At 36.8% G+C, this 23,551-nt stretch overlaps 1 protein-coding gene across 4 annotated transcripts in view; it reads left to right on the top strand.

Annotated features, from left to right (window-relative positions):
- Positions 1-23,551, top strand: part of LOC143082737 (uncharacterized) — a 72,121-nt gene that overhangs the window by 12,151 nt on the left and 36,419 nt on the right. For all 4 annotated transcript variants that reach the window (XR_012980462.1, XM_076258569.1, XM_076258570.1 and 1 more), the window contains exons 7-9: positions 5,804-6,050; positions 12,532-12,657; positions 13,200-13,391. Coding sequence is in view for 3 of the 4 variants with exons in the window: in XM_076258569.1 (XP_076114684.1) it covers positions 5,804-6,050; positions 12,532-12,657; positions 13,200-13,391 (565 nt within the window). In the remaining variant the exon portion in view is untranslated. The remainder of the gene's footprint in view (positions 1-5,803; positions 6,051-12,531; positions 12,658-13,199; positions 13,392-23,551) is intronic.

Genomic DNA, 23,551 nt, shown 5'->3' with positions numbered 1-23,551 from the left:
TACTAAATTGTCTGAGGAACTGGATTATTTTGCCAGGAGCCTCCGCATCAAGGAACATTTTGCATCGAAAGAGGACGATAGCACCACCTCAGATAGTGACTCTGATGACTCCAACGAATATAGATTTAGAAAGAAAAGCAACTGGGTCCCTAAACCAAGCAAAAATACCACCTTAGTATCATTTATAGACAATGTTAAAACGGATATACTTACAAATGTAAAAATAAACAATCAGACCTATGATAATTTAACACCTGATGAACGTGTGGCTTTGACAAATTTGAGAGATAATGACGACATTGTTATTTAACCTGCAGACAAAGGGAGTGCAGTTGTCGTCATGGACAAATCTAACTATGTCCAAGAGGCCATTCGCCAATTAGATGATGACCGGTTTTACGAAAAACTTAATTCGGACCCCACCCTCCAATTCAGCGAGGAAATAACAGAATGTTTAAAGGAAATGTGTGACAATAACATCATTGATATAGATACTTTCAAATATTTAAAACCTGAAAATTCAAAACCTGGGCGATTCTACCTGCTCCCTAAAATTCATAAACCTGGTAACCCAGGTAGACCAATCGTCTCAGCTAATGGTCATCCCACCGAAAAAATATCCGAATTCGTTGATTACTATCTTCGACCACATGTAGAAAACTTGCCATCTTTTATTAAAGATTCTACAGATTACTTACTAAAGATGCAGGATTTAAACCCTCTACCTGCCAATACTACTCTTGTCACTATGGATGTCACCTCTCTCTATACGAATATTCCCCATGCGGATGGTATTGAAGCATGTAGAGAAGTTTGGGACTCTCGATCTCTTAAAATGCCACCTACTGATTGCTTAGTTGAAATGCTTACTATGGTCTTGAAAAAGAACAACTTCACATTCCAAGGAGAACACTATTTACAGACAAATGGCACTGCTATGGGTACAAAAATGGCTCCATCTTATGCCAATATATTCATGGGTAAATTTGAAAAGCAACTGCTGGAATGCTCCATCGAAAAACCGCTTTCCTGGTATCGATTTATTGATGACGTTGACATGAAATGGGACAAGGGAGACCAAAAATTACAAACTTTTATAACAAATGCTAACAATCAACACCCTACCATTAAATTCACCCATGAAACATCTAATTCCACCATAAACTTCCTTGATACATCTAGCACCCTCTCTGTAGGTATAATAAACACAGATATATACTCTAAACCTACAGATACTCATCAATACTTGTCGCCTGAAAGTTGCCATCCTCCACACTGCACGAAGAGCATTCCATACAGCCAAGCTCTCAGAATAAGGCGAATCTGCTCCTCTGAAGACACTGCAAAACAACGTCTGGGGCAGCTTAAAGGACATTTGAAAAGAAGGGGATATAAACACAAAAACATCAAAAATAGTTTTCGAAAAGCGGAATCCATCCCCAGAAGCAGTCTGCTAACTTACAAAGATAAACAGAAAAGTAAAAGAATCCCATGTGTGCTCACCTACCATCCATGCCTGAGAAATAGTTTCAAGACCATTCGTGATCATTGGACAGCAATCGAGAAACACTCGAAGTTATCCAAAATCTTTCCTGAGCCTCCCATGATTGCCTTCAAACAACCTAATAGCCTGAGAAATATACTTGTCCGTGCTGACCTTTCCAAACCTAACCATACTGTAGGTAATTGTCAGCCTTATGGGGATAAGCGCTGCAAATGTTGCAATCAATTGCAGCATTCATCAACATTTCACAGTAAGACCACAGAAAAGACATACAAGATCTTCTGCAATGTCAACTGCAAAAGCTCAAACGTGATTTACGTTCTTGAGTGTCCTAGATGTGGTCTCCAATATGTTGGTGAATCTATGCAGCCATTTCACAAACGCCTCAATGGCCACAGGAGTGACCTCACAAAAAAACCGTATATTCCTGTCAGCCAACATTTCAGGTTACCAGATCACAATCTGAAAGATTTTGATCACATGAAGATCCTTGTGATCGAACAGGATTGTACATGGCAAAATAGGCAAAGAGAAAATCGGGAGAGGTTTTGGATAAAAACACTGGGTGTCCTCCATCCAGATGGAATCAATAGAAAGAAATAATTAAATTTACAGTCTAGTGTTTATATTATTATATTCAGGATTTTAGATTAAAATCAATCGACCAAAACTTACCTGTATTATTAGTGATCTATGTTTACACCTTATACATTATATCTTATTATTGTTAAAACTTTTGTCACCGAAGAAGGCCATTTGTTGAGCCGAAATATTTGCAATTATTGTATAATTTATATCATCTGTTCAGTTTTTCCATCTTTGTGCAATGATATTCAACACTTTTTAGTGTTTTGTTTTCCATCTATTTATCGGTATTGTTACACAATCTTTCAGACTCATATAATTTTTCCTGTTTGTGTAGTATTGTCAATTTTGATGATCCAATACCTATTAAGTTTACTGGTTGGTAGATTCTTATATATTACATGAAAAGGATGTGGTAACAAAACCCCATCAACACCCTATTAATTTTATATAAGTATTGAAGTGTACCCTCCCCAAGACCGTTATTGACCATCTGTTTCACAGATGACAACATGTATATTCCAAACTATAACCTAGTCCTCTTTTCCCCAAATGTGACCTACCGAATGAAACTAATCACCGAATCATCATTTGTAGTCTCAGGTAGTAGTTAACAACACCAGAGCAATGTCTACTTAAGAGGATGGTTGCTTCAAACCTCGTAAATCTTTTGAATCTTCTACATTGTGTCACATTGCCAGCGGGACTATCTGCACCATATCTTTTTAACTCGTTTGTGGATTCTTTCCTTACACTTTGACTGAAGGTGCAAATTGTACATGCTTGTTTGAATTCTACATCATAGTGCCTCGTTATCATGTCGCTCCATATAATTGATGAGCGTAGTCTAAACCCATCCTTGTAAAACAATTCCAAGCAGGCATAGTTAAGCAATAAAAAGAATCAAGTTGATTAATTTCAAATAATTAAACGCTATTCATCAAAAAATGAATTAAATACAAGACTCCGCATCCGTTATATGTATTAAACGTATTTAGTTTTTATCGTAAGCTGATTTTGATATTCATTCAGTATCAGTGGCGGATGCAGGAATTTTCGAAAGGGGGGGTGCTAGCCCAGGGCAAAGGCGGGGTGCAGGGGGGTGCAAACATATGTCCCGATTCAAATGCATTGATCGGCCAAAATAAAGGGGGGGTGCGGACCCCCGGAACCCCCCCTCTGGATCCGCCACTGAGTATAACATGTCTTTATGCATTTTGCAATTACAGTACACTTAAAACACCGAGTTTACTGAATGTTTAGTCATACTGGTTGATAAAATACCATATAAAGATTGAAAGTTATATAACAGTTGTTAACGAATTAGCAGAAAGTTAAGTTATCAGTAAACTTAAACGAAACAACAGCAATTAAAACATATATAAGATCACTAGATAGATTTTAATAGGTCACAATAAGACATCAAAACATAACAATAAATTCTGACCTTGGCTAGACGTGTTGTAAAATAACTTAACAGTGGTTATCACAGATCTGAAAGTAACAACACATTTTAAACGGACAAGGAAGATCGAAATGAAATAATACAAAAAACAGCAAAACACAAGTGAATCAAAACTAGTCAACCTATTTAAAAAAAATGATATAACAGGACAAATAACAACTTTTTATATACTGTGGATTCATTAATATTCGTTGGATACCATTTTCGTGGATTTCATAGGCACAAGGGAACCACGAGTTCAAATAATGAACGAATTGCAAATTTTCTAAAGGAATGTATGTAGAATTTGTCAAAACCACGAAATTAAATATCCACGTATATGCAAATTTAGTACCCACGAAAATAAATGAATCCACAGTATCTTAGCTTTAAAACAACGAACGAGCAGATGCTGCATGGAGCTATGACTTATAGTTCCTGCCAAAATGATACGATAATTTCATATATATGCGCGATATTTTAAAAATATAGCGCTGCTGATAACAGGAACTACATCATCGAAGAACTGGAACTTGTGACTTGGTAATTAGATGAATCTTTATGCTTTTTTTTCAAAAAGTTATGACTTGAAGATGCTTTAACAAAAAATACGTAGCTGTCCGACGGCCGGGTACAAACAAGAATACTCCGCTTCAAATTCCTTTGGATCAGGGGTATACTATTTTGATCTGAGCGTCACTGATGAGTCTTATGTAGACGAAACGCGTGTCTGGCGTATAAAATTATAATCCTGGTACTATTGATAACTATGTATACAAAAAGATAATTATAGATCAAATCTTACAAACACAAAAACACAAAAGATATCAACAGTATAAACCTAACCCATAAACATCATATTAGACTAAAACAAACCTTGTTTGATGTTGCTATCTCAAAATGCTTGATAAAATACTAGTAGGTAAATAGTGACTTGCATGAAGGAACAAGCAATAGAAAGGTCGATGCTCTAAAGATTTCGAACTCATTTTTATCAAATTTTAAAATGTTTGTGTATTCAATTAAGCGAACAAAATTCAAGCAACACATTAAATCATATTTGTGATCGCGGTTGACGGAATAATTTTAGAGCCTGTGTTTATTTGAAAGCCTAGGCTGCTTTCTGCTCCTTTGTAGGTTTGTTGTCTCTTTGACACATTCCCCATTCCAATTCGTAATTTTGATGGTTTATCATTATAGCAGAGTGCTGTTTACTAAGAATCTACGAAAAAAAAAAATCTTCTCGGTAGCATTGTAACCATTTGGTCGATGATTTGGTTTTTTTTTTATCTTTGACAAGTACGTTAATTCCTTTGCTTTTGAAGGTTACTGACACTTTCTGCCTCTTAACACTTTTAAACATGCACCACGACAAAATAAAAGCTTAAACTGCTTTCCTTTCTTTGACTCTTGAGTAACTATGTCTTTCTTTATTATGTCGGCAATCTTTATTACGTAGTGTTATGATTTGTGGATTGTTGATTTATATTTGGACTTTAAACTTCATAGTGTTGTCTGGAATTGTACTTAAATTTCTTGATTACCCCTTATTTTTAATTATATGCTTTCCCTTATCAATATAATGAAATTTGATGCAGCTGTCATACAAGTGAGAGGTCCAATACACCATTTTCTGCATAACAAAACCCCTGTACAGATAAGGAATATGGCAGTTGTTGTCCATTTGTTTAATGTGTTTGAGCTTTTGATTTTGCCATTTGATTAGGGACTTTCCGTTTTTGAATTTTCCTCGGAGTTCAGTATTTTGGTGATTTTACTTTCCCCCTAGTGCATAGACTGATTCTCAAGATGGGAAATGAACTCGATTATTATCTGGCAAATATACCTACATTTTAATTGTTACTACCAGAAATGTCTTCATATCAATAGCATTAAGATAGAACATAATTCTAATGAATTTCGTACTTAGATGCTGATAAAAAAATGTTTGTATAAGACATCTTTTATTGACTCAAATCTAAACTAAGTATTAACCTCGATATATCAAACAGACGTTCCTTTGACAGTTTATGTAGTAAATATATATTTGGTTCACTGTCTCTAATACAGTATATAACCAATAAGAGGTAACTGTTTTAGAACATATAGGCTGTTATCATGTAAGTAGTCAAATGCTTATGTTTAATTGTTTTTTCCCCAACTATAGCATCAACATAATCGAATGGTACTGTTATTGCTAGAACGTTTATAAAATGACCGAACAAGATTTTATACACATAGTTTTCAAGATGTTGTATTTGTATATTCAGACACAGTGACATTGATTTAACAGTTGAAAAATGCAAGCAGACTTTACACCATCTTGATGATCCAGACGAAGACAGTCCAATCTCAAATGTTCATCCTTCACTAAGAACACAAATAGTTACACAGATCAGAAATGCGTTTACCGATCTCTCATCAACCCAGATTGAATTAGAGGCTATTTGGAAATCTGTTGACGAAGGAATAAGAAAACAGATCAGCTTAAAAGAAAAGAAGGAAGAAGCAGACAAGGTAATAATTGTGTTTTCTAATGGTATTTGCTTACGTCATCACCAAGATTAGATGTTTTGATATCAGTTTTGAACAGTTATTTTTGAAATCTCCTCTAATTGAAAATTTCTCCAACCGGTTGCTTCTTTGTTTAATTTAGTTTCTTGTTTTTACAAACACACATGCATACACACGTCCACAATAATGAACCTACGCATGCACAAGCTTTATATAGATATAAAAAATATTGAAAAACTTTGCTTGAAGACCGCTCTTTGACCTATAATATTTTCTTATATCTACCAATTAGCAGCTATCATCATATACTATGTTACAAGCTTATTTGAAGTCGACGAGGAAAGGCATCTGTTCTACTTGGTCGATAAGTCTTGATCATTTAACACAGTGCAGCAGCAAATCCTGAGGCGTTTAGAACAATACTTTGCTACAGTAAAGCAGATGCAAATTAAAATTGACAGGCAAAATGTCAAACGAAGTTGATATAAAGAACCAAATACAATTTGAAAATGCACTTGCTAACTGCATTCGATGTGAATCATTATATTTCGTCTATTTCATCAACATAAACTATGAAAAGTTGTCTCCCTTATCTCATGCAGGGATAACTCTTTCCGAGATATGTACATGACAGTTAGACAAACAAGTAATAGCTTTTCTAAAAAGCTTGCCGTATTTTAGCTGATTATATTGAGATCAGTGGTTTGTGAGTAGTTTTTTTTGATTGGAATATTGCACTTCAAGAAATATGAAAACATGCGCTTTTTTGTCATTTTTGGTGTATTATTGGTCTACCCGTGTTATAATGGAAGGAGATTTTATAAAATTGAGAATGGAAATGGGGAATGATATTATAATAAAATGTATTTTGTGTCTATAATCAACTTGATAAAAATAGCATATAACCTACAAGTACTTTTGAGGATTACTACTTGACAAAATGGACAACAACAGAAGGAAGTGGCGGATCCAGAGGGGGATGTATAAGGCGTACACCCCATTCCCCCCCCCCTTTTGCTCATTTTTTTTTTTAAATGATTAATCATACTAGACTATGTGAACTTTGCGATTTCCTGTGTACTCTATTTTTTTTATATTTATGTGACAATTCTTTACTTATAAAGATATTTTTGGCTGGAATTTACTGATTGTCAAAGTAATGTGATTCACTATGGTAGAGTTGACCAGTGCTTCGAAAAACGTCACTCAGTTGTTTTGAAATTCAAATTACAGTAACACATTGCTAAGTCTGAGGATGACAATCATGACACCTTCAAAGCGACATAGGATTGAGCAAGAACATATTGACTTCTATTTAACTATTCCACCGAACAGGAAGTAATACTCTATAGACTATAACACTCTCATGAAAAAATTCTGAGGCAATATTATTTACCTACGAGAACATGTTTAACCCCAAATGCCATTGTCATGATTGATTGAATATATAAAAGTGCTGCTTTGCGTTGAAGACTAAACTCCAACCTTTAATAATTTACTTTTATAAATTGTGACTTGGATAGACAGTTGTCTTTGGTACTTACATACATGTATATGAGATCCAGTTATATCTATCTACAAGATTGAGCACACATTTTTTTTGTAATAAATTTAAAAGATAATTATTTCTATAATATCTGATAATATGTATCAGTTATTTGTGATTTTTCATTTGATGTGTACTCTCTGGTAATGTCAGTTTCAGCATGATCAGTTGATTGGTTGTGATAGAAAAAATGGGGCAGTTTGCAATTGTCATGTGCAGGTACACCACATGTGGATCTTCTTTCCCCTCTCATTTATAAAATTGTGCATGATATCTATCACAGAAACGCACCAGAATTTTGGTAAATGAAACACTTGTCATATTAAATTAAAGTCAGGGGTGGAATTAAGAGGGTTTTTCAGGGGGCCTGGGCCATCCCTTTTGTAGGAAAATTTTGTTTTTTTATAGGGAATCACTGAAGCATGACTGGAGTTGGCCCCTTCTTAGGCAGTCAGTGGGCTCTCGCTTATGAAAATTTCTGGATCCACCACTAAAAGTTTGAGTATAGTTAGATAAGAATTTATGACATATTATGTTGAAATTTGCACAGATAATGAATGAAAAATAGAGTAAATTAAAAAATAGGCACTATTATTAAAAGCTTTCCTTGCTTATTCACAAGGACATATAATATCCTCCATGCTATTCCGATCTTAGTTTCTATTCATACATACATGTAGTCTGGTGCTGTTCCAAGTAGTTTTCTTTTTTCTGTTTCTTGAGAAGTATTTCTTTTACCTGTTCAGTCACTGTAAAGTGTTACAATTCCTATTTAAACGCAACACATAAATAGTGACCAAAAAGGTACAGCTATCACATGAGAGAAGCTAGAAAATAGTAAAATGTATACATTTTAAACATTTTTGTAGGACCATGAAAATGGGATATATAGATAGATATGCATAAAGAGACCATAGAACAAATAAGCAAACAAATTCAAAGGAGATGTACAAGTACATGTAACATGAATTATTATTATTAAAAAAAAGTCATGGCATGGCCAGAGACCCCAAACTTGACAGCATTTGGTGTTGAACAGGTAAAATGTTTGCATTGACAATAAATATAGCCTTTGTTTCACCCAGGTCGCCTTTCCCTAAATCAGCTATATTAAAGGTAACCACATATTTCTGGGCCGGGTTGAAAAATAAATGAAAATGACTTTGAAAAAAGCTTATAGAAAGACACCAAATTTGGGAGACATCTATTAAAATGTTTGAAATAATAAGAAAGTTGACAAGAAATAAGCTTTTTCAGATAATATAGAGACTATTGCAGTCAGCCGCCTGAAATGTTTGCTTATACACTTTGCTTTCCTATAATGATTTAAAATCAGTGTGATAGTTTTCATGAAGAACACTGAGCGTACAGGTTTTATGACGAGATAAATGTTGTGTAACATGTATCTACCCAAATAAGTAAAATATGAAAATTCTTGCCTCCAAAACCAGTGATTGATCTCCTGATTTATATCTCATCACTCTATGCAGATGCTGTGTGAAAAAAAAATTGACTAAACAGTATGCTTCTATCCATTGAGTTGATTTATTATTAATTATTTTGCTTTGAATACACCTTATTGCTACAATATGAATATGTCCACCATTACAAACTGTACATGTACATCACAAATATTCCATGTAAAATTTTGATGTTTTAATACAAAATATATGATGCCACAATGGAAAAGTAATTGTTGTACATGTATGACGTTAATGGTTTAAGAACGGACAGATTCTTAGGTCAGGTGGGACAATAAGGGGGAAGGGGGCGACTTCTCCAGTCATGCTTCAGTGATTCCCTAGATAATCAACCAAATAGTAATGTTTGTTACGAAAAAAAATATACTAAGTGTAAAACCTGATGATGTGAATAAATTGAAATCAGACATATCAAATAAAATTTTCAGTGCTTTTGATATATCAATAGGCAATCTGATGAGTTAAGACTTTTTTGACTGATTTTTATAGTTCGTTCTTATGTTGTACTGTTATACATGTACCACTGTCCAAGGTTTGGGGGGGATCAGAATCCCGCTAACATGTTTACCACGCCACATTATTTATGTATGTGTCTGTCCCAAGTCAGGAGCCTACAACTCAGTGGTTGTTGTTTGTTTATGTGTTACATATTTGTTTTCGTTCATTTTTTTATATAAATAAGGCCGTTGGTTTTCTGGTTTGAATTGTTTTACATGTCATATCAGGGCCTTTATAGCTGACTATGTTGTATAGATTTTGATCATCATTGACCTATAGTTGTTCATGTCTGTGTCATTTTGGTCTCTTGTAGACAGTTGTCTCATGGGCAATCATACCACATCTTCTTTTTTTATAATGACTGCTGATCACCACTGTGTTCATACTGGGACTATTATGTTCCAACAACCAGTGGCGGATCCAGAAATTTTCATGAGTGCAGGCCCACCAAATTTCCCAAAAAAGGATTGCATGCCCCCTGGCCCCCTTCTAAATCAGTCTCCTGACAGCTACAAAGAATAAATTATCAGGTACGAGTACATCAAAGATCATTAAACTATCTACCCCACATGCAAACATCTATTTGGGAGTTCACTGTATTGCAAGTTTTTTTTGGGGGTTCGAAGGATCGTATAAATCATTGCATTGGGGGTCATTGTCAAAATATAGAGCTAAAGATAAATTATATAATTTGCAACAGCTGACACTATATATATATAGTGCACTGAAACCCTTGCAAATAACAATACAGTGTCAGTGGTGCTTGGTGTAGGCTTCTTTGCACATAAAAACCATATTGCTCACCTTGTAATTTTTGTATTCTTCTAATAAGTATCGTCGGGTTTGTTTATTTACACCAGAAATCAATGAAGCGATGAATGCTGGAAACGAAATTCGAAATTACATCTTTGGTAAATTCCATGATTCTAAATAAAGGCAACAGTAGTATACCGCTGTTCAAAACTCATAAATCCATGGACAAAAAACAAAATCGGGGTAACAAACCAAAACCGAGCGAAACGCATTAAATATAATATTTTCTAATCAATATGTCCAAGCAATGAAAAATAAATCGTTATTATTTTTATACATAGAGCATACGTTTTATGTATTTACTATTTAAAATCTAAGCTTACGAAGAAATCTAACACAAAAGTATCTCAATGCTCGTCGATCTCAATCATTTAACCGTTTTAATACGCAGTTTAAAGTGTAAATTATACGCATTACTGTTCTATTTTTAGAGAATAGCAATAATACATAAATGTACAGTTTCTTAACAAACTAGCAACATAATTACAAGATTAAATCACCACATTGTCACAAGATTATATAATCTGCACCAAATTGACAGTTTGTCGTGAGTTATCATCATAACTAATCACTATAGCAAAGGAACACTTTATCATAATATGTACATATAACCTAGTATCATGATTTCAATCCGACCCCACTTACGGACGCGTTGAACATATAATGCATGCCACTCATTAATAGCCAATCAGACGTTAAAAAGACCTTCATTTCCCAAAAAATCATTCCGGAAACATCCGCGAAGCAGTATTTATAACCAATGAAATAACAGAAATATCGTTAACAGATTTACCCGAACCTGACGTTTAGCCTCTGACTAATCAGACCGTATGACCATGGTCATACGGTAATTAAATATTTTACAAACAAAGATAAATTAAACCTTTAATATTTTACAATTCCATAATGTTTTTGAACCTATTTTACAATTCCATATTGTTATGAATATATTTTACAATTTCATATGGTTTTTTAACATGACAGTTTGATGTAATCATATGTTTTCATTACAATGAAAAGTCGTAAAAGCTCGCATCGAATGACAAACAAATAAACATTATTTTTCACTCTGACGCACATTAAGGCAGCAGTACACTGTAGTTTAACGATTTTTGAACTTACGAAATAAACCAAGTGAACACAACAAACAAAGAGCAAAAACAAGAACTGCAAGGAAGAGCTACTGGATGCGTCGACATTGTAAGGATCTTCTGCTCTGCAAGTATCACCCGGCATGCGCATCCACAAACAGTCAAATTTGAACACAATCGGTAAAATAACAGATAAAACGAAAGTCTTGGTATCAAAACAAATAGCAAAAAACATGTCGCTTGTGGATCTAAACAGATACATTGTACCTACTTTTAATAATGACCCCCAAAACGTGTTCAGTGTCAATTTCAGTCGTTTTCAATGATACATCTTTTGGAGCGTTTGTTTTTGAGGACACCCATGTTATTGAAATTCAAATAGTGTGAACATACACAAGCGTAACTTAGCAATTGAGATATCTAAACGTCAAACGATGACGAAGAGGGCATATTACTGATGGTAAATGGGAATTTGACAATTGGAAAGCTTTGAAATACATTTTGGTCTTCAATCTTCTAGTATGTCAATATTGAGAAAATTGCTCTTCTATTCAACTTCGTACTTTATTTGGTCTTTAAAACATTTTTTTGGATTCGAGCGTCACTGATGAGTCTTTTGTAGACGAAACGCGCGTCTGGCGTTAATATAAAATTTTTATCCTGGTATCTATGATGAGTTTATTTGTTAAGAAATAAAATAGACCTTTACATGAAATATTGGTATGATTCTTAATGGTACGTTCTCTGGAATATATATGATTTAATTATGAGACAGTTAGAAGAAAGACAAATTCAATGACACATACATAGTAAAAAAAAAAATTAGGTTGGCGTTTGGTGGCTTTCATCGACTGATGATGATTCATTCTTCCCATCGGTATCTTCTGCCTTATATCATAGAAAAGGTGCAAAAGATACCAAAGGGACAGTCAAACTCATAGATTCTGCCCTAAATCCTCATAGTGCAGGGGAAGTGGGGTGAGGGGCATTAAAAAACGACGGAGAAGGACGGTTTATTTGAATGAAATATGCTATATTGAAATTCTGGTTTTTAGTTATGTATGGAAATAACAGAGAGGTACTGGCCTTTGATGGCTCAACACCCTAATATAGGCACAAATCTTAGTCAAGCAGAACTCTACAGAACGCATTTTAAATCGTTACTGTATGACCCAGCGAAGGTAAGAATGATAGACATAAATAGCATTCATAAGCTGAGAATAGTATACATTGGGCTGAATACCGTGTCAACCTAAAAACTTGAGAGACATTGTAAATTGATCATAATCAGTTTTGCTAATAGATCCGTCTTGTAATGATTCAATTGAAGACTAATTCATATTGAAAAGCATTATGCTGCAAATGACCATGCTGGTATACGGGCTTATAATGGCAAAACACACACACCGTTAATTGAATTATAATTTACAATTATAACAGCAGTAAACACCAAACATATTCTGTCGTATCACCATTATACCAGTTGCTAACACCTCTTGTTTATCTAGACCATATAAAAATTTAAAAATGAAGAGATATAAAATAAGTTAAAATACCTTTTATCAGGATGTATAATTAAAGATTCATCGCTAATTGAAAAACAACTGTAAGCCAAGAACATTTGAAAAAAAATCAAACGTTATTAGTTATATAAACTTGTTCACGCATTTTGATAATTTCTATCATGATGTTATATAATACAATGGTCAAAATTACATTTCAGGAAATTATAGCAGATGCTACAGGAATTTTGGAAACACTACAACGAATGGACGTTAGAGATATTTCTCAACAAGATGGCATCAAAACAATTGTCGAGAGACTGACAAATACAATCCACCCCTTTGCCACTCAGCTAAATGAAATTAATCAGATTTATGTAGAAATGCATGTCTTTTTCCTAGTTTATGAAAAGGTATGTACTTATACATATTAACAAAAACCACCGAACTCGTAGGTTAATAGAACAGTGAGAGATATAAAACGTGACAAAGTCAAACGGCAATTATAGTACTGCATTAAGTATATGACTTTATAGATACACAATGACAACCATTAAAACGTCTCGACTTTAAACAGGTTGTAAATAATTTAAGAGAGACTTACAGTGATATGCCGTCAACACGAACTATTTCCAGCAAACACATTTATCGCACATAATCACGTACAAGATCCGTGACTTACGGCAAATACAACAAAGTTTGAATAGAGTTTTTTTTATTTATATTTATCGAAGAGATACAATTTATTGCAGACACCCGCGCAAAAAGCGATATTGAAATGTGAAGATTGCATGCATGCGTGTCTACTTTTAATATTGGCTTTGTCAACTTCTGAAAGAATATTTAATGTTGTCAAAGTATTGTTAAGGATAAAGAAAAATAATAATTGTTTTTGTTGATTTAGTTGATTTTTATTTTTATATTCTGATGTGGTATTACGTAAAAGACAAAGTTGGTTTTGATTCAAAGCAAAGAGTTAGAAAGTAAGGTTACACTCGTATGACAAACGAGTCGAAAAATGAGGTTGTGAGTTCGAATCTAGTCCGAAATTAAAGTCAAAATGCAGAAATGGATGGGTCACTTTGAAAACTGTCTAATTATGAGAATATAAAGGTTGGCAGGTAGGTGAAACTTGCATAAATGAAGAGATAAATGAAAAATGAACAGATCGATGCCCGATTTATATAAATCCAAGGCCATCAGTCGGCACCAGAAGCGACGAAGCAGCGCATCTATTTTAGGTGGGCAAATATCCACTTTTTGATAGGGGACGACCTCTTACGTCCCACGGCCCCAGCTTGTCTTGCAAAACAGCCGTTGGACGTCAGAGTAATCTCGGACTAGTTCGAATCCCACACGTGACAGGTGCATTCGACTTCTATCTTAATTGACAAGAATTACCAGTTTTCCTATCGATGTTCAGTGGTCTCTCTGGGTACTCTGGTTTCCTCCATCAATACTAACCGAGCGCAACGAAATAACATACATACATGAAAGTGACGTTTAACACATATAAGTTTATCAATCAACCGAAAAATAACTTAAAATTATCTTATCAATACAAAAACTATCATTCATTTGCTCAAAGAAACGAAGTAGTTCAAGTGATGTTCGTCTACTACCTTTCGATTTTCTCCGAAACTCACAAGACCTCATGTTTTCATTATCCACGTTAAAACCTTCCATCTCTCTTTCTTAATTTCTATTTAAGAAAAAAAACACTTTGTGGTGTGCGTCATGATTTCGCTACAAATTTCGAATTCATCATTTTAAAAGGCACGTTCATTATTTATTTTAAGGATTTTGACTTATTTGCGTCAATAAATTGTCCATAAACATCTTCTTTTGGGAGACTTTTATTGCGATTGACATTTAAATTTTAACACGAGAGCTTGGACTATGTTATATTGTTTAATAATTGATATTTCATAATCAATTACATATAATCTTATGACCAAAACCATCACTTACAGCTGTAGAATGAACACATTAAGTATTCATTGATGCAAGTTAGATATTATGATAAAAATTAAAGTCATAATTATACCAGATCATGTGACAAATTTAAACATGAACAACTTTGTCAACCGACTTCATGATTAAATACCTTTTTGCTAATTAGGCACCAATTTCAATTTCAATAATTAATGTGATTTGATGAAACGACAAAAATAGGCACTGGTTTATTTTAATTTTTACATAAAAGTTTCCTTGTATTATTGAAAACTTAAATTTCGTCTCAAATTTATTAAGAAGTTTGGGCAATTTTATTGCAATCAATATGAACATTGATACAACTTGGTTTAAGCTTCATTTAGGTGAAGATTGCATGTTAATCAAATTTGTAAATTTTTTAAAAATTTTGCGAAAAATGCATATTTTCAACTTTTCTGAAATTGGGATGTTTGAGAAACTATCAAATTTTCTCTGGTGTTTTTCAGAAGAGTGCAAATGTGTACAGAATAGTTAGCACTGTAGTTATGAAGTTTTGATACTACTTTACCAAATTAAATAGAAAAATGCGTGGAATTTTCTTTAGTTTTATCACCATAGCAACCGATTTTTTCCTTGGAAACGGAATTTTTATTTGGAGAATATTGCAGTTTGAGAGCTTAAATGTCCTAAATTATTTCATAACCGATAGGAAAATACATAAAGCTAACGCAAACTTTAGACTACTATCGTCAAGTGTTGTTGACTTCAATTGTTACCATGGAAACATCATCCATAGCAACATCCACTCGAAAACTTCATAAATAGAAATTTATGTAAAAAAATACATAAGTAGCGGGTGTTTATTTTCAAATTGGAATATGACTGCATGCTTCGCTTCACTCAGTCTTTTCTGTTCTTTTCATAAGGTTCAACAAATGTTATATATAATGTGATATTGGGGTTGGAAGGTTGGATAAAGAGGGGGGTAGGTTTATTTTTAAAGATATCATAAATGTAGATACTTGAAACCTCAGGTTTTATTCATTTGAATGCCTTTAAAAAATGGCCATTGACCCCCATTTATCTTTTTATAAATCTTTTACATGTATAATGATATTAAGCCAATTTCAATGGATGATATCTCTAAAACAAACATATTGACCTGCATATTTTTTTACTCTTTTGATTCCTTTATTAATCCCCTATCGATATTAACTTGTTAATTAATTTAAAACTGAGAAGCGTACTTCCTTCAGATTGCAGTTGAACCCGACTTTTAGATTTTTTGTTAAAATACACAAAAAACCACATATTTTCATTTTTTTCTGAATCATGAAGTTTTGTGTAATAATCAAATATTCTCATGTGTTGTTTTTTTTTTTATTGAAAAGTGCAAATACGTAAATCACAGCTAGCATTGTAGTAAAATAGTTTGAATACTACTTGTCATGACCAAAATAAATAAAATTTTGCGTGGAGCTCTCTTGAATTTTATATAACCGTATTAACGTATTTTCCCCTTGGAAACTAAGTTATTATTTGTTGAATTCTGCAGTATAGGGAATTCAATGTTCACAATTGTTTCCAAACCTTTATGAAAATACATAGAAGCATATATATACTCTAAATCTATACTACAACGGTTAATTATTATTACAACAGTTGTCATGGTTACAAATATCACACATAACAACACCCAATCAAAAGATATATAATTTAATTTCATGTTAAAAAATACATATAATTATGTTAATATTTTTCGTTTTTCTAATGTGAATATAACTGCATGCTTTAACCTGTTTAACTCTCAGTCCTGTCTTTGCTCCTTGAGAAGACTCAACAAATTTGAAAATATACACTGTGGTATTTTGGTGGAGGAGTGGAGTTTAGGTAGTTTTTGTTTGAATAGGTAATAAATCCTTATAAAAAAAATTGCGAGGTTTAGCTATAAAACCAGGTTTAATATTCCATTTTCTATACAGGAAAATGCCACTAGTGTGGATCTAGCCGGTGTTAATATTCATGAGGCTAGCCGTCAATAATATTCATGAGATCAAAACCGCGTTCGATGAAATGTTTTGGGTAGTTATTAGATTGTGACAATAAAATAAATTTTGCTGTCAATATCCATTATGGTTATGCTATTTATAGCAATATAAAGTAATTAAGAAATATTAAGCCAATAGGTGTCTTCTGTAAGGTCCGCGTCATTTAAAATGAAAGTAAATGAAAAGTTTAATTGCATTGCCTCACACAACACAAAACAATTATGATCATTAAAATGTTGTTATTATTGAATCAATGTAAACTTTAGTAATTAAAACAAGATGATTAAATAGAGGGTAATTAAATGGAATTAATTGTCATATGGGCATTCCATAATCTGTTCGTTGTCTACAAATATAGTCCAATTCTAAAACTAAAATATACAATACATATGATAGTATCACACAATTAAAAAGATCAGAAAAACAAGAAACATAGTTAATTGAAGACATATAATAAACAGAAAAATAGAAACTGTCAATTACTATTTCAATGACATAATTCTTCAAAATTACGGAGATCAATAAGAGTCTTTAATCTTTAATTCAGTCCATATTATTGCCTCTAAAATGGCCCATATCACTTATGCCCTAGACCCGTACGAGTAAGTCAGAAAAGGATAAGGGGGGGGGGGTACCCCGGTATATCACAAATTCGAAAATGAACTATTGCCGGCTGGCCAAACGAAGAGATTCTCCACGTGGGCAATGATACCAGAGGAAGAGGTACTTATTGCCTTTAAAATGGCCCATAGCACTTATACCCTAGACCCGTACGAGTTTGTCAGTAGAGGGTTCAAAGGGGGGATATGGAATTCAAGATACAACGAATTCGAACTGAACTATTGCCGGCTGGCCAAACTAAGAGATTCTCCACACCGACCATTATACCAGAGGTAGAGGTTGGTATTGCCTCTAAAATGGCCCATAGCACTTATGCCCTAGACCCGTACGAGATAGTCAGAAAAGGATAAAGGGGGGGGGGTACCCTGGTATATCACAAATTCGAAAATGAACTATTGCCGGCTGGCCAAACGAAGAGATTCTCCACGTGGGCAATGATACCAGAGGAAGAGGTACTTATTGCCTTTAAAATGGCCCATAGCACTTATACCCTAGACCCGTACGAGTTTGTAAGTAGAGGGTTCAAAGGGGGATATGGAATCCAAGATACAACGAATTCGAACTGAACTATTGCCGGCTGGCCAAACTAAGAGATTCTCCACACCGACCATTATACCAGAGGTAGAGGTTGGTATTGCCTCTAAAATGGCCCATAGCACTTATGCCCTAGACCCGTACGAGTTTGTCAGAAAAGGATAAGGGGGGGGGGGGTACCCTGGTATATCACAAATTCGAAAATGAACTATTGCCTGCTGGCCAAACGGAGAGATTCTCCACGTGGGCAATGATACCAGAGGAAGAGGTACTTATTGCCTTTAAAATGGCTCATAGCACTTATACCCTAGACCCGTACGAGTTTGTCAGTAGAGGGTTCAAAGGTGGGATATGGAATCCAAGATACAACGAATTCGAACTGAACTATTGCCGGCTGGCCAAACTAAGAGATTCTCCACACCGACCATTATACCAGAGGTAGAGGTTGGTATTGCCACTAAAATGGCCCATAGCACTTATGCCCTAGACCCGTACGAGTTAGTCAGAAAAGGATAAGGGGGGGGGGGTACCCTGGTATATCACAAATTCGAAAATGAACTATTGCCGGCTGGCCAAACGAAGAGATTCTCCACGTGGGCAATGATACCAGAGGAAGAGGTACTTATTGCCTTTAAAATGGCCCATAGCACTTATGCCCTAGACCCGTACGAGTTTGTCAGAAAAGGATAAGGTTGGGGGGGGGGGGTACCCTGGTATATCACAAATTCGAAAATTAACTATTGCCGGCTGGCCAAACGAAGAGATTCTCCACGTGGGCAATGATACCAGAGGAAGAGGTACTTATTGCCTTTAAAATGGCCCATAGCACTTATACCCTAGACCCGTACGAGTTTGTAAGTAGAGGGTTCAAAGGGGGGATATGGAATCCAAGATACAACGAATTCGAACTGAACTATTGCCGGCTGGCCAAACTAAGAGATTCTCCACACCGACCATTATACCAGAGGTAGAGGTTGGTATTGCCTCTAAAATGGCCCATAGCACTTATGCCCTAGACCCGTACGAGTTTGTCAGAAAAGGATAAGGGGGGGGGGGTACCCTGGTATATCACAAATTCGAAAATGAACTATTGCCTGCTGGCCAAACGGAGAGATTCTCCACGTGGGCAATGATACCAGAGGAAGAGGTACTTATTGCCTTTAAAATGGCTCATAGCACTTATACCCTAGACCCGTACGAGTTTGTCAGTAGAGGGTTCAAAGGTGGGATATGGAATCCAAGATACAACGAATTCGAACTGAACTATTGCCGGCTGGCCAAACTAAGAGATTCTCCACACCGACCATTATACCAGAGGTAGAGGTTGGTATTGCCACTAAAATGGCCCATAGCACTTATGCCCTAGACCCGTACGAGTTAGTCAGAAAAGGATAAGGGGGGGGGGGGTACCCTGGTATATCACAAATTCGAAAATGAACTATTGCCGGCTGGCCAAACGAAGAGATTCTCCACGTGGGCAATGATACCAGAGGAAGAGGTACTTATTGCCTTTAAAATGGCCCATAGCACTTATGCCCTAGACCCGTACGAGTTTGTCAGAAAAGGATAAGGTTGGGGGGGGGGGGTACCCTGGTATATCACAAATTCGAAAATTAACTATTGCCGGCTGGCCAAACGAAGAGATTCTCCACGTGGGCAATGATACCAGAGGAAGAGGTACTTATTGCCTTTAAAATGGCCCATAGCACTTATACCCTAGACCCGTACGAGTTTGTAAGTAGAGGGTTCAAAGGGGGGATATGGAATCCAAGATACAACGAATTCGAACTGAACTATTGCCGGCTGGCCAAACTAAGAGATTCTCCACACCGACCATTATACCAGAGGTAGAGGTTGGTATTGCCTCTAAAATGGCCCATAGCACTTATGCCCTAGACCCGTACGAGTTTGTCAGAAAAGGATAAGGGGGGGGGGGTACCCTGGTATATCACAAATTCGAAAATGAACTATTGCCTGCTGGCCAAACGGAGAGATTCTCCACGTGGGCAATGATACCAGAGGAAGAGGTACTTATTGCCTTTAAAATGGCTCATAGCACTTATACCCTAGACCCGTACGAGTTTGTCAGTAGAGGGTTCAAAGGTGGGATATGGAATCCAAGATACAACGAATTCGAACTGAACTATTGCCGGCTGGCCAAACTAAGAGATTCTCCACACCGACCATTATACCAGAGGTAGAGGTTGGTATTGCCACTAAAATGGCCCATAGCACTTATGCCCTAGACCCGTACGAGTTAGTCAGAAAAGGATAAGGGGGGGGGGGGTACCCTGGTATATCACAAATTCGAAAATGAACTATTGCCGGCTGGCCAAACGAAGAGATTCTCCACGTGGGCAATGATACCAGAGGAAGAGGTACTTATTGCCTTTAAAATGGCCCATAGCACTTATGCCCTAGACCCGTACGAGTTTGTCAGAAAAGGATAAGGTTGGGGGGGGGGGGTACCCTGGTATATCACAAATTCGAAAATGAACTATTGCCGGCTGGCCAAACGAAGAGATTCTCCACGTGGGCAATGATACCAGAGGAAGAGGTACTTATTGCCTTTAAAATGGCCCATAGCACTTATGCCCTAGACCCGTACGAGTTTGTCAGAAAAGGATAAGGGGGGGGGTACCCTGGTATATCACAAATTCGAAAATGAACTATTGCCTGCTGGCCAAACGGAGAGATTCTCCACGTGGGCAATGATACCAGAGGAAGAGGTACTTATTGCCTTTAAAATGGCTCATAGCACTTATACCCTAGACCCGTACGAGTTTGTCAGTAGAGGGTTCAAAGGTGGGATATGGAATCCAAGATACAACGAATTCGAACTGAACTATTGCCGGCTGGCCAAACTAAGAGATTCTCCACACCGACCATTATACCAGAGGTAGAGGTTGGTATTGCCACTAAAATGGCCCATAGCACTTATGCCCTAGACCCGTACGAGTTAGTCAGAAAAGGATAAGGGGGGGGGGGGTACCCTGGTATATCACAAATTCGAAAATGAACTATTGCCGGCTGGCCAAACGAAGAGATTCTCCACGTGGGCAATGATACCAGAGGAAGAGGTACTTATTGCCTTTAAAATGGCCCATAGCACTTATGCCCTAGACCCGTACGAGTTTGTCAGAAAAGGATAAGGTTGGGGGGGGGGGGGGGGTACCCTGGTATATCACAAATTCGAAAATGAACTATTGCCGGCTGGCCAAACGAAGAGATTCTCCACGTGGGCAATGATACCAGAGGAAGAGGTACTTATTGCCTTTAAAATGGCCCATAGCACTTATGCCCTAGACCCGTACGAGTTTGTCAGAAAAGGATAAGGTTGGGGGGGGGGGTACCCTGGTATATCACAAATTCGAAAATGAACTATTGCCGGCTGGCCAAACGAAGAGATTCTCCACGTGGGCAATGATACCAGAGGAAGAGGTACTTATTGCCTTTAAAATGGCCCATAGCACTTATACCATAGACCCGTACGAGTTTGTAAGTAGAGGGTTCAAAGGGGGGATATGGAATCCAAGATACAACGAATTCGAACTGAACTATTGCCGGCTGGCCAAACTAAGAGATTCTCCACACCGACCATTATACCAGAGGTAGAGGTTGGTATTGCCTCTAAAATGGCCCATAGCACTTATGCCCTAGACCCGTACGAGTTTGTCAGAAAAGGATAAGGGGGGGGGGTACCCTGGTATATCACAAATTCGAAAATGAACTATTGCCTGCTGGCCAAACGGAGAGATTCTCCACGTGGGCAATGATACCAGAGGAAGAGGTACTTATTGCCTTTAAAATGGCTCATAGCACTTATACCCTAGACCCGTACGAGTTTGTCAGTAGAGGGTTCAAAGGTGGGATATGGAATCCAAGATACAACGAATTCGAACTGAACTATTGCCGGCTGGCCAAACTAAGAGATTCTCCACACCGACCATTATACCAGAGGTAGAGGTTGGTATTGCCACTAAAATGGCCCATAGCACTTATGCCCTAGACCCGTACGAGTTAGTCAGAAAAGGATAAGGGGGGGGGGGGTACCCTGGTATATCACAAATTCGAAAATGAACTATTGCCGGCTGGCCAAACGAAGAGATTCTCCACGTGGGCAATGATACCAGAGGAAGAGGTACTTATTGCCTTTAAAATGGCCCATAGCACTTATGCCCTAGACCCGTACGAGTTTGTCAGAAAAGGATAAGGTTGGGGGGGGGGTACCCTGGTATATCACAAATTCGAAAATGAACTATTGCCGGCTGGCCAAACGAAGAGATTCTCCACGTGGGCAATGATACCAGAGGAAGAGGTACTTATTGCCTTTAAAATGGCCCATAGCACTTATACCATAGACCCGTACGAGTTTGTAAGTAGAGGGTTCAAAGGGGGGATATGGAATCCAAGATACAACGAATTCGAACTGAACTATTGCCGGCTGGCCAAACTAAGAGATTCTCCACACCGACCATTATACCAGAGGTAGAGGTTGGTATTGCCTCTAAAATGGCCCATAGCACTTATGCCCTAGACCCGTACGAGTTTGTCAGAAAAGGATAAGGGGGGGGGGTACCCTGGTATATCACAAATTCGAAAATGAACTATTGCCTGCTGGCCAAACGGAGAGATTCTCCACGTGGGCAATGATACCAGAGGAAGAGGTACTTATTGCCTTTAAAATGGCTCATAGCACTTATACCCTAGACCCGTACGAGTTTGTCAGTAGAGGGTTCAAAGGTGGGATATGGAATCCAAGATACAACGAATTCGAACTGAACTATTGCCGGCTGGCCAAACTAAGAGATTCTCCACACCGACCATTATACCAGAGGTAGAGCTTGGTATTGCCACTAAAATGGCCCATAGCACTTATGCCCTAGACCCGTACGAGTTAGTCAGAAAAGGATAAGGGGGGGGGGTACCCTGGTATATCACAAATTCGAAAATGAACTATTGCCGGCTGGCCAAACGAAGAGATTCTCCACGTGGGCAATGATACCAGAGGAAGAGGTACTTATTGCCTTTAAAATGGCCCATAGCACTTATGCCCTAGACCCGTACGAGTTTGTCAGAAAAGGATAAGGTTGGGGGGGGGGTACCCTGGTATATCACAAATTCGAAAATGAACTATTGCCGGCTGGCCAAACGAAGAGATTCTCCACGTGGGCAATGCTACCAGAGGAAGAGGTACTTAATGCCTTTAAAATGGCCCATAGCACGTATACCCTAGACCCGTACGAGTTTGTCAGTAGAGGGTTCAAAGGGGGGATATGGAATCCAAGATACAACGAATTCGAACTGAACTATTGCCGGCTGGCCAAACTAAGAGATTCTCCACACCGACCATTATACCAGAGGTAGAGGTTGGTATTGCCTCTAAAATGGCCCATAGCACTTATGCCCTAGACCCGTACGAGTTAGTCAGAAAA

Source organism: Mytilus galloprovincialis, chromosome 7, assembly GCF_965363235.1.
Source record: "Mytilus galloprovincialis chromosome 7, xbMytGall1.hap1.1, whole genome shotgun sequence".
Classification (NCBI taxonomy): Eukaryota; Metazoa; Mollusca; class Bivalvia; order Mytilida; family Mytilidae; genus Mytilus; species Mytilus galloprovincialis.
Note: the sequence above shows the minus strand (reverse complement) of the source record. Positions and strands in the feature narration are given on the sequence as shown.